Source organism: Malaclemys terrapin, chromosome 8 (genome assembly GCF_027887155.1).
Source record: "Malaclemys terrapin pileata isolate rMalTer1 chromosome 8, rMalTer1.hap1, whole genome shotgun sequence".
In the NCBI taxonomy this organism is placed as follows: Eukaryota; Metazoa; Chordata; order Testudines; family Emydidae; genus Malaclemys; species Malaclemys terrapin.
In genome coordinates this window covers 44,865,091-44,877,549 of record NC_071512.1, presented here as the reverse complement: position 1 = coordinate 44,877,549, position 12,459 = coordinate 44,865,091, and the positions used below count along the sequence as shown (strand labels likewise).

The following is a 12,459-nucleotide window of genomic DNA, read 5'->3' as shown; positions in this document are numbered from 1 at the left end:
GAAGGTTAAGCAGTAACCAATTTGTGTGCTTGTATTTAATTTAACAAGCTAGATCTTGCTCACTAACAAATTACAGACTACTTTTTCTTCCTTCTTCACACCACCCCTATTGCCTGCTTTCTCCTCTCCTCACACACCAGCAAGCCTTCACAACCCGTCTGCCCATAGCAAATGATCTCCAGTGACCTCATTCAGCACAGCTCTTGGGCACTCCCATCACACTGGTCTCCGGCACAGTGGGCAATCCTTCCCTTCCTCACACTTCTGAGCTTTTTATCTTTGCCAGAAGATCCCATCCCAGCTTGGAAAGTGTCCCCTTACCTGGCATGCAGAGACATGTGAACCCTCCAATTTTATCCAGGCAAGTGGCATCATTCTGACATGGTTCGGAAAGACATTCATTAATGTCCAGTTCACAGCGAGGCCCTGTGTACCCCTTCAGACATTCACAGTGGAAGGAGCCTTCTGTATTCACACATTTCCCGGCATGCTCACATGGGTTGCTGTTTGCTGCAAGAGACACACATTTATATATCAGAATCTGCTTTTCTGGTCATGATAGTCTCAGCACCATCTCCAGTCAGGCCCTTCTCATGCCATTCCCTCCTGACAAGAAGCGTAGGACAGAAAGGACTCTTCTTTCTACTGTGAGGTGCCTGCTGCCTTTTACGTGCCCGAGGAAAGATTCAACGGCCACCTGTTTGCAGACAGAAAGAGAAGTTTCCAAGCCTTATCAATGGATCAAGAAGAGCATTCTGGCCTGTACCACTGCTCCTCTCCTCACTCCCATGGAGCTGAAGATGGCATTGACAGAGGCACCCAACAGGGGATCAAGGCACTCAAACCTCTTTGAAGGCCTCATATCGAAATCACCTATTCAACTTGCCCACCCACTTCAGGACTGAGGCCTTCAGGATGCTTCTGAGCTCATGTGACAGCCAGGCCTTTGCTACCAATCTCAGTCAGACTAGCCTGTAGGGCCTTCTCCTAGAGAAGCTTCATGCAGCATTCTTGTCTAAGGTGGGGTAGAGGAGTAAAACTCATTCAAGGAGTGGCCGTCTCTAGAAGACACCAGCACCAGGTATGCTGGTTAGTGACTGGCTTCAAGTGGTACAATGGGCAGTGGGCACACACAAAAATCTCAGTGTCAAGTTGAAAATGTTAGACAAGCCCCAAAAGATTAGTTTTGCAAAAATTGCAACTTCTAAACCCAAATGGTAAGAAGTCTGGAAATGTAATTAAAGGATCTAGCTGCTTCCTTGCTGTTTGACATGACATCATCAACCTCTACCTCATGAAAGACAGAAACAGCTGCCATATAAACTCTGAGGCATTATTCTCAAAATAGATTTGACACACAGGTGGTCCAAAACAACCAAAACAGGCAAAAACAGGATCTCGTATAAATGGAAAGGTTATATCTGTTTAATAAGGAAACAGGTACAATGATCCTAAAAAGAAGAACAGGAGTACTTGTGGCACCTTAGAGACTAACAAATTTATTAGAGCATAAGCTTTCGTGGACTACAGCCCACTTCGGAGTTGATAGTGTCTAGTTTGCATATCAATTCTAGCTCAGCAGTCTCTCGTTGGAGTCTGTTTTTGAAGTTTTTCTGTTGTAATATAGCCACCCGCAGGTCTGTCACTGAATGACCAGACAGGTTAAAGTGTTCTCCCACTGGTTTTTGAGTATTTTGATTCCTGATGTCAGATTTGTGTCCGCAAAAGAATTAATGGACACAATCAACTCCGGTTTGAATAAGGACTGGGAATGGCTGAGCCATTACAAACATTGATTCTATCTCCCCTTGTAAGTATTCTCACACTTCTTATCAAACTGTCTGTACTGGGCTAGCTTGATTATCACTTCAAAAGTTTTTTTTCTCTTAATTAATTGGCCTCTCAGAGTTGGTATGACAACTCCCACCTGTTTATGCTCTTTGTATGTGTGTATATATATCTCCTCAATATATGTTCCATTCTATATGCATCCGAAGAAGTGGGCTGTAGTCCACGAAAGCTTATGCTCTAATAAATTTGTTAGTCTCTAAGGTGCCACAAGTACTCCTGTTCTTCTTTTTGCGGATACAGACTAACACGGCTGTTACTCTGAAAAATGATCCTAAAGTGCAACAGCCATGATCTGAACTGGATGGAGAATCAGACGTCTGAGATTTAAAAAAAAAGAAGAGAAAAGCGGTTCTTGAGAGAGCACTAAGTGGTCTAAGCACCCCAAGCATCAACATAACTGATAAGCCCAAGTGACCAAGAGCCACCAGGAGCAAGTGGGCCTTTGCCAAGGTCATTCTTCTGCACACTGGGAACTGCAATGAAAAAGCTGCTTCTGTTATCTAGTCCATCCCTCCATGTCCTGGTGCAGACTCAGTGGCTGATGACTTCATTGGCATGTAGACCCAACTTTGGGGTACACTTTGGAAAGAACAAACACCACACGTCTTGGTCCCATGCTGGGTGAATAAGCCAATCAGCAATCCATTTTACTTCTCCTGTCAGGTAAATGAACTTAATCCCAGAGAGCAGTTGCTGCTGGGGCAGAGGTAACTGGATCACTGCCTTTCCTTATTTCTACCAGCAGCAAAATGAGAATGTTATCACAAACAGTCCACTGGCATCTGAACTGCCAGGAATGAACTGGAGAGGCGGCAACAACACTATAAAGACTGCAGATTAGGCTATATTGGGAGAAGCTGCGATTGCCAGTAAGAACATAAAAACGGCTATACTGGGTCAGACCAAAGGTCCATCTACCTCAGTACAGTATTCTGTCTTCCGACAGTGGCCAATGCCAGGTGCCCCAGAGGGAATGAACAAAACAGGTAATCACCAAACGATCCATCCCGTCACCCATTCCCAGATTCCGGCAAACAGAGGCTAGGGACACCATCCCTGTCCATCCTGGTTAATAGCCATTGCTGGACCTATCCTCCATGAACTTATCTAGTTCTTTTTTGAACCGTTGTGTGCGTTGTGTGAAAAAATACTTCCTTTTGTTTGTTTTAAACTTGCTGCCTATTAATTTCATTTGGTGACCCCTAGTTCTTGTGTTATGAGGAGGAGTAAATAACACTTCCTTATTTACTTTCTCTACACCAGTCATGATTTTATAGACCTCTATCATATCCCCCCTTAGTCGTCTCTTTTCCAAGCTGAAAAGTCCCTGTCTTTTTAATCTCTCCTCATATAGCAGCTGTTCCATACCCCTAATAACTTTTGTTGCCCTTTTCTGAACCTTTTCCAATTCCAATATTTCTTTTTTCAGATGGGGCGACCACATCTGCAAGCAGTATTCAAGATGTGGGCGTGCCAGGGATTTATATAGAGGCAATATGATATTTTCTGTCTTATTATCTATCCCTTTCTTAATGATTCCAACATTCTGTTTGCTTTTTTGACTGCTGCTGCACAGTGAGTGGATGTTTTCAGAGAACTATCCACAATGACTCCAAGATCTCTTTCTTGAGTGGTAACAGCTAACTTAGACCCCGTCATTTTATATGTATAGTTGGGATTATGTTTTCCAATGTGGATTACTTTATATTTATCAACATTGACTTTCATCTGCCATTTTGTTGCTCACTCACCCAGTTTTGAGAAAAAGAACAGGAGTACTTGTGGCTCTGATACCAGTTTTGAGAGATCCTTATGTAGTTCTTCCCAGTCTGCCTGGGACTTAACTGTCTTGAGCAATTTTGTATCATCAAATTTTGCCACCTCACTATTTAGTCCTTTTTCCAGATCATTTAGGAATATGTTGAATAGGACTGGGCCCGTTACACACCACTCTTTACCTCTCTCCATTCTGAAAACTGACCATTTATTCCTTCCCTTTGTTTCCTATCTTTTAACCACTTACCAATCCATGAGAGGATCTTCCCTCTTATCCCATGACAGTTTACTTTGCTTAAGAGGCTTCGGTGAGGGACCTTGTCAAAGGTCTTTCTGAAAATCTAAGTACACTATATCCACTGGATCCCCCTTTGTCCACATGCTTTTTGACCCCCTCAAAGAATTCTAGTAGGTTGGTGAGGCATGATTTCCCTTTACAAAAACCATGTTGACTCTTCCCCAACAAATTACGTTCATCTATGTGTCTGACAATTTTGTTCTTTACTATAGTTTCAACCAGTTTGCCCGGTACTGAAATCAGGCTTGCTGGCCTGTAATTGCCGGGATCACCTCTGGAGCCCTTTTTAAAAATTGGTGTCACATTAGCTATCCTCTAGTCATTTGGTACAGAAGCGGATTTAAATGATAGGTTACAGACTACAGTCAGTTCTGCAATTTCACATTTGAGTTCCTTCAAAATTCTTGGGTGAATATCATCTAGTCCTGGTGACTTATTACTGTTGAGTTTATAAATTTGTTCCAAAACCTTCTCTAATGACACCTCAATCATAGAATATCAGGGTTGGAAGGTCATCTAGTCCAACCCCCTGCTCAAAGCAGGACCAATCCCCAGACAGATTTTTGCCCCAGATCCCTAAATAGCCCCCTCAAGGATTGAACTCACAACCCTGGGTTTAGCAGGCCAATGCTCAAACCACTGTGAAGTATTACTGATCACCCCTACTTCAGAAAGAATTGTAAGGGGTTCTGAGATGGATAAGAATGATTAGGGACATGGAAAAACTTGTATGAAGACAATGGCTTAAGAGCAGACAGATAAGAGGGGACATGATGAATATATACAAAATAAATAAATACATGAATACAAAATATATGGAGAAGATTCATTGGAATCTTAACCCTGTCTCATAACACAAAACCAGGGTCATTCAGTGATATTTAAAGGTGGTATATACAAAATGGTTAAGAGAAAACATTTTCCAATTACAATAACTCCTCACTCAACGTTGTAGTTATGTTCCTGAAAAATGAGACTTTAAGCGAAACGATGTTAAGCTAATCCAATTTTCCCATAAGAATGAATGCAAATGTGGGGGTTAGGTTCCAGGGAAAAACTTTTTTGCATACAGTACAGTACAATAATTGGGTGGTGCCTCCGCCTTACCCCACACAGGCACAGCCCACTGGCACTGGAGACAATGAGGCAGGCAAGGAGGCTGAAGGTGCTCTAGGCTAGGAGAAGCATGTTGCACAGCAGCAGCGGCAACTTCCCCTACTCTGCAAGCACCAGGGGTGGAGAGCTCAACCCTAGGCCCGCCCACACCACCCCTTCCCCCAAACCCCCACCCGTAACCCGCCTCTTCTTCCCCCTCCTCCCCCTTTACGCCGCACGCCGTGTCCTCACTCCTCCCCTTTCCCTCCCCTGCCTCCTGGCCGCGGCAATCAGCTGGCTTGCAGGAGGGAGGGGGGAGGAGCGAGGACATGGCACGCAGGCTCCCCCTACCTCCTGAACGCCGCAAGCCAGCTGATTGCCCCGGGCAGGAGGCAGGGGAGGAAGGGGGGAGGTATGCTGCATCCTCGCCCCTCACCCCTCCCTCCTGCCCGCGGCAATCAGCTGGCTTGCGATGTTCAGGGGGCAGGAGGGAGGGGGGAGGAGCGAGGACTTGGTGCACAGGCTCTCCCCTCCCTCCCCTGCTTCCTGCCGCGGCAATCAGCTGGTTTGCGGCATTTGGGAGGCAGGGGAGGGAGAGGGAGCCTGTGCACCTCCCCCCTCCCTCCTGAACGCTGCAAGCCAGCTGATTGCCATGGGCAGGAGGAGGAGGAGGAAGGCGCTGATCTGCGGGGTCTGCCAGTGGGCGGGAGGCACTGGGGGGAGGCTTAGGGGAGCTGATGGGGGGGCTGCCACCTGTGGACAAAGCAGGCAGCCAAATGAGGTTATAGTGAAGCATTGCACAACTTTAAATGGAGCAGGGACGTAAGAGTGAAACAATGTTAAGCGAGAGGACGTTAAGTGGAGAGTTACTGTAACATAATTAGCACATGGAACTCATTTCCACAAGATGTACTTGAGGCCATAAACTTATCAGGTTTAATCAGGATTAGCGATATTATATGGATGACATGAATATCCAGAGCTATAGCAGTAAGTATGAGAAGAGTTATGGAAGTAATGCAAGCTCTCTTGCTTCAACCTGTAAGTATTGGGGATTAATTAGAAACTTCCGTGGGGCAAGTATCCCATAACTGACTACGCAGGACTTCTTGCACCTTTCCCTGAAGCAGCCAATACTACCCACTTTCAGAGACCGGCTTCTGACTAGATGGATCTTAAAGTCTGGTACCTCTGAGTTTTGATCCTCAATGACAGACTTCATCACCTGGGCAGTCATTTAATCTCTATTTCAGCTTCCCTTACAGAAGAGGTCATTCTAGCCTACCTTTCAGAGCTGGGGAGAGGTTATAGTGTTTGTAAAGTGCTCTGGGAATCAGAAGTACAACACAAGTCTTAAATTGTTGATGGAACAAAGAAAGACTGTATCCTCGGCCTTTGTATCCTCACATAGGTCACATACTTCCACAAGCTGTTCCTATTCCTCCCTCCATCAGTTTCTCAAGTAGAACATCCACAAACCTACCTATTAGCAGATGGGAACTTACCCATAGCACACTCATCCACGTCATCAGTACAGTCTGCTCCTTTATAGCCTTGAGGACAGGTGCAGATGTAGTGTCCATTCAATGGGTTGGTATCACATAGAGCTCCCATCAGGCATGGGTTGCTAACACATGCATCATCCAAGTGGCACAGGAGACCTACAGAAGCAAAGAAGGTCACACTAAGCAGTTCATTGAGAAGAATAAAATCTGTTCATCAGGCTGCACCACTCATTTAGCATTCTCCACACTGATTTTGTTAATCTAGGCCCCATTTCCCATGCCAAGAGGCAACTGGAACCATGACAGAAGAAGATGTCACGTGAAGACATTTGCTATTGGAATCTGACCATGTACTGTACAGCATAATACAATGGCATGTCATATTGCTGTGGTTTCAAAGCATTTATCAGTACTCCTTGTATGCTATAATGGTTTAGTGTTTAAAGCATCAGCTGGGAGCAGCTCTTCCTAGCTAGTTTTTCTCTCCCCTTCACCAGCTAGCACGGTGCATCTTCTGGTGAAGACACAAATGCAGCTCCCTTCCTTAGTCCTCAACATGGTCAGGAACTATTGCATAGCCTCCAGGCTGCCAGTGCAGCTCCCTTGGTGTGTCAATGCTCTTAGCTTCTTATCTACACCTGCAGGGGATTCCCCACCAGGCCAGATAAGGCAGCTTTAAAGCAACATTCCTCCTGTATGCAGCCATGTCCCAGTTCCCCACTTTAGTCATACGGGTGTGTTATCTCAGAGGCACAGGAGCTCCAAAATCCAGTCCCCCATCTCCTGGGCTCAGGTTTTATATACAAGCTGTATTCCAGTACTTGCACAGGGCCTCAGCCAACCACACCTTCTCGGGGTAGTATAGCCCTCACAGGGTCTGCAAGTAATTCTTCCTCCCTTGAATAAGGGATCACAACGGTCTTTCCCCTCAGTGTGTGCAGAGTGGCCAGCTTGTCCTGCCCTTTGTCACAGAGGAGTCCTTTACCACCCACAGGGTGACATCAGAGAGCATTTGGGCCCCATTTGCCTGCCCTGAAGTCCAAACTGCCCCAGTTTCTCCTTCTCCAAGGCCACTTCCTTTGCACTGCCTGAATGGTACCAGGGGGCCTGGGTGTGGGCCAGGATCTATCCCTGTGTCATGTGCACACATAGGGACAGTTAGGGTTGTCCCGTTAGCCTTCATTTATGCTTTTAAGCATTTCTATTGGAAGCCTCCATGTTAAACAATTTTAATCTTACTGTTCACAATTTACCCTGTGACAGGCCAGATGCTGGCTGGTCCTTGCACAGGTGAGGAGGGTGCAGAGGGTATAAGAAACCTTCCCTTTCACTTTATCTCCTGCATGCATGGCTAGAAACTTTCCCAAAAGAGGGTCCTCTTCCACACAAGTGGTGGCTGGCCACAAAGAGGAGGGCACATTGCACCCTCTCACCGGATGGGGAAGTTGCTCCTGTGGTGTGAGCTCCCTGAGCCAGAAATGAGTAGCACTTTTTAAAGTTTTTTAAAAGGCACATTTTAGTTTACTTTAGAAATGGTATCCTACACCTCTAGCTGTCCGTCGGCAGCACAGAGCAGCAATCCCAGAGCTATGTGCATTTCTGATCCTTACCTGTCTTTCCTTCTGGACAAATACATGTAAATGAGGCCACACGATCAATGCAAGTAGACCCGACAGCACAGGGAGTATTGAAACAGTCGTCAATGTTCTTACTGCAGTCCTCCCCGCTCCAGCCATTGACACAGACACAGCTGTGGCCTCCATTGTGGTTGGTGCAGGTCCCTCCATTCTGACAGGCGTTGGGCTGGAGCTGACATTCATCCACATCTTCAGTACAAAACTGACCTGGCAAGTCAAGAGGGACGAGTTTAACAGAATTCCAGGGAAGCCTTGCACAAGATGCCATTCCACTAACTGAAGAAGAGTCAGAAATCCTGAATACGGGACAGTTTGTGGAATAGAAAATGACTGTCCTGGGAGTACTTCTAAGAAAAACATAATTAAATACACCAGGTACCCACTATTGCTTTAATCTGCAAATGGAGGTGACCCATGCATTGCCAAGTGAAGATAGAAATACTTGCAACAAATAAGCCCCTTGGGCTAACCAAGGGCTAACAGACAATTTCATCATCTTACCAGTGCCCTATCTGAATAGTCAGTGTCCCAATCCAGTCCTTAGCAGGCATAGCTATTAACACAACTGACTACCATGTTCACAGCCTCAGGAGAAAGGCTCCTGGCCATTTAGTTATTGTGACAATGAATTTTCCCTCAGCCCTAGAAGGGGACACACACTGCCTTGGAAGAACATATACATGGGTATATGAGCAAGGAATAGTATTGCAGATACCTATCCTTGGAATATCTGCATCATGTCTCTGGACATACCCAGTATAAACTAGATGTTGGTAAAGGCCTGAGCAGACTCATAGTATGTCTACACAGCAAAAGCTGCGCACGACTAGCTTACTCAAGCTAGCTTGAATCCAGCTAACATGAGTACCAGTAGTAGGGGTGACAGCAGTGTGGGCTTCGCAGCAGGCTAGCAAACCGAGTACATACCCAAGTCTGTGCTGGGCCTATATTACCTGCTCCAAACCCCCGTGGTGCAGGTCTTCACTGCTATTGTTATTTGCGCAGGCTGGATTCAAAATAGCTCAAGTAGGCTAACCTGTGCAGAACTTTTCCTGTGTAAACATACCTTCAGTCTAAAGTGGATGCTCCTGGAATTAAAGATGCTGTATTTCTCTTGCCTTCTGAGTGTTAACTTATTTCCAGTCAAAGATCGATTGATTATTTTCTCCTCTAAGTCCACTGAATTTGCAAAGAAAAGTCTCAAGAAAATGGCATCAGCTTTAGCCACACTTTGCGGCCTGCAGTGAAAGCACTAAAAGTGCAGATGGACTTTTTTGTCTGATAGGCCTAGCATCAATCCAGGTGTGTATAATGCTTGTCGTGACACCATGCAGTAACAATACAGTAGGAATGAAGGTACTGACTGTGGTCCTGGAGTAGATTAAACTGATTTTTAAACATCTATATCTAATGTATATACATATTTTTCCCCTCACATGGACAGTACATGGCAGAGTTAAGGTTGTTTGGGTGATTTAACTGTGCATTTCCAGACTTACATGCCTGCTAGTTTAACCTTCACTCTGAATTTCCTGGATTCATAATGCTCATTTGGGGGAATAACTACAGTCCACTAATAGGACACTAGGAAAAAGTTCCTAACTGTCAGGGTGGTTAAACACTGGAATAAATTGCCTAGGGAGGTTGTGGAATCTCCATCTCTGGAGATATTTAAGAGTAGGTTAGATAAATGTCTATCAGGGATGGTCTAGACAGTATTTGGTCCTGCCATGCGGGCAGGGGACTGGACTCGATGACCTCTCGAGGTCCCTTCCAGTCCTAGAATCTATGAATCTATGCTCTAAATTATTGACATGTGCTCAACAGTTACTCCATGTTAATTGTTTGTCTCAGCATTTCCATATTTAAATTATAAATATGAGCCATAAACAAGAAACCAAGAGAACGCTACCATGTTTTATGGCAGAACAATTTAACAATTTCAAGATATGTAGTGTTCCCCTGAATTTTTTTTTTCAAATTATAACTTTCAGTTCCAGATTCAGTTAGGTTATGGCCACTTCACACTGATTTAGAGCAACACAAGGCAACTGGAGTACACTGCCCAGTTAAGCTGGGTTTACAGCTGCTTTGCATCACCTGAGCCGAGCACAGCCCTAGAGTATAAACCCCGTTTTCTCTCTCTCTCCTGCTCCCCACATTTCCCTCCCCCCAACATGCAAAATTCCCTTTCCCTCCTGCACCCACTTGTATCTTCCTGCACATCTTTCCATCGTTTCCCCTCCTGGCTGAATAATGCATCAGGCAGTTTTTGAGGAGATAGCTCAAATTAATCACTGTTGCCAACTCTTGGAATTTTATCTTATCTTGCGATATTTAGTGTTTCTTAAAGCCCCAACTCCTGGACTTGTGTGAATACATAAGAATTTCAGTTCTCATTTTAAAAGTTTCCAACCCTCCTAGTTAAGGAGGAAAAGCTTGAAATCGTGCCCCAAGCATAACCCTAGAGGTTCAAAAACCAGACGGTAAATCACAACCCAACACATATTTTTAAAAGCCTTATGGTTTTTAAATGCTTGGTTTTGGCACTACGGGATTAGTGGTCATTTTTCTAGTTATTCTTCATGACTGGAAGCTATTCTCTCAGAAGTTGGCATGTCTTCAGAGAAACTCAAGGACTACCCTCTTTCAAAGTGGCAATCATCATCTATTGTTCTTAATGGGACTCAGGCCACGGGTTGCCCTTAGAAAAGATGGTGCAGAACATGGTTCCAGGTCATATGACATCACTACACGCTCAGAGTGTCTCATGGGGGCTTTGCCAATTGGATCAGATAGAAAGTCCAATGCAGGAGACCGATCCCATCAGCCCAGGTCTGGAGGCCCTATTCTCTAGGGATGATCTGGGGAATTACAAATCAGTAAAACTCACCTCTGTCTCTAGTGAATTGGTTGAATGGATCCTTTAAACTAGAACAAAAACATCTGAAAGATATGATAGGGTTTAACCACCATGATTTAGGGAAAGGAAAGTTGTCTTTTTCCAATTAGACTTGCATGCATGTAAAGCAGGGGACAAATGAGAACCAGGTGATGTAACTTACATTTTCAAAAAGCCTTTCACAAGATCTCTCAACAAGAGGCTGTTAAAGAAACTAAGTAGCCATGGGGTGAGAGGCAAAGTCCTGTCACAGCTCAAAAACTGGCAGAGACAAGAAAATAGTAAGAATAAGTGGTCAATTTTCATCATGATAAAAGGTTAACAGCACAATGTCTCAAGGATCTCCATGAGGTCCAGTGTTTAATACAGCTTGTTAATGATCTGGAAAGGTGAGCGGAGCAGTGAGGTAACAAACTTTGCATATGAAAAAGTTATTTATGTTAGAGAAACCAAGTTAGGTGAACAGACAACACAATGGCAAGTGAAATTCAATGTTGATAAATGCAAGGTAATGTACATTGGAGGGGAAAGTCAATGAAGACCTCTACTCAGTGGGCAAGTGCAGATGAAAAAGCTAATAAGATAGTATAATGCAGAAAATATTATGCTATTATATAAATAAATGATATAGCCTCATCTGGAACACTATGTACAGTACTGGCCTTCCAACCTCAAAAAGGGTATTGAAATAGAGAGGTTTCAGGCACTGATATCAAGACTGATTGGAGCATGGAAAATTCCTGTGGCAATAGTTTGAAGAAATGTATTGATTAGCATTGAAAGGAGATAAAGAAGGGACATGATAAAATCATCTAACATAATGGATGGTCTAGTGAAGGTAGATCAAGACATTCTGTTCTCCCTACCTCATAACACAAGAACAAGGGGACATTCAATGAAATTGATAGGTGGGAAATTCAAAATGTGTAAGAGAAAATACTCCAGCACATGCATAATTAAACTCTGGAATTTATTGCCATAGAATGTCACTGAAGTCAAGAATTTTGAATCTTGCTAAGAGGGATGGGTAAGAATACCCAAAGTTAACACAGTTAATGCTAATAAAGCAATGAAGGGAGATGAAGTCCCATCCTCCAAGGTTTAAAGCAATCTCCGTTAGGGACTGAGAGCTTCATGGTGGTGCAGATTATCCCACATCTGCCTACTGTGGGGCTTTTTGCCCCTTCGTTGGAAGCACCCAGTGTCTGCCACCATCAGAGAATAAATAATGGGGCTGATGGACCACGGGTCTGTTCCAACATGGCAATTCCTGTGTTTCAATGTCAGAGTCTTTTCTCTGACCCTCCTAGGGCTCAGGATCAGATCTCATGGATCCAATACTTTGGATGAACGCTGATTCTGAGCCCCTAGAACTCATTTCAATAATTCTCCACA

The 12,459-nt window shown here is 44.4% G+C and overlaps 1 protein-coding gene across 1 annotated transcript in view; it reads right to left on the bottom strand.

Moving 5' to 3' along the window:
- The window catches only part of NOTCH2 (notch receptor 2), a 154,711-nt gene that overhangs the window by 76,282 nt on the left and 65,970 nt on the right, over positions 1-12,459 (bottom strand). Inside the window, exons 6-8 of the mRNA XM_054036931.1 lie at positions 8,136-8,369; positions 6,526-6,681; positions 322-510 (exon numbers count right to left, since the gene is read on the bottom strand). Of these exons, the coding sequence (XP_053892906.1) occupies positions 322-510; positions 6,526-6,681; positions 8,136-8,369 (579 nt within the window). The remainder of the gene's footprint in view (positions 1-321; positions 511-6,525; positions 6,682-8,135; positions 8,370-12,459) is intronic.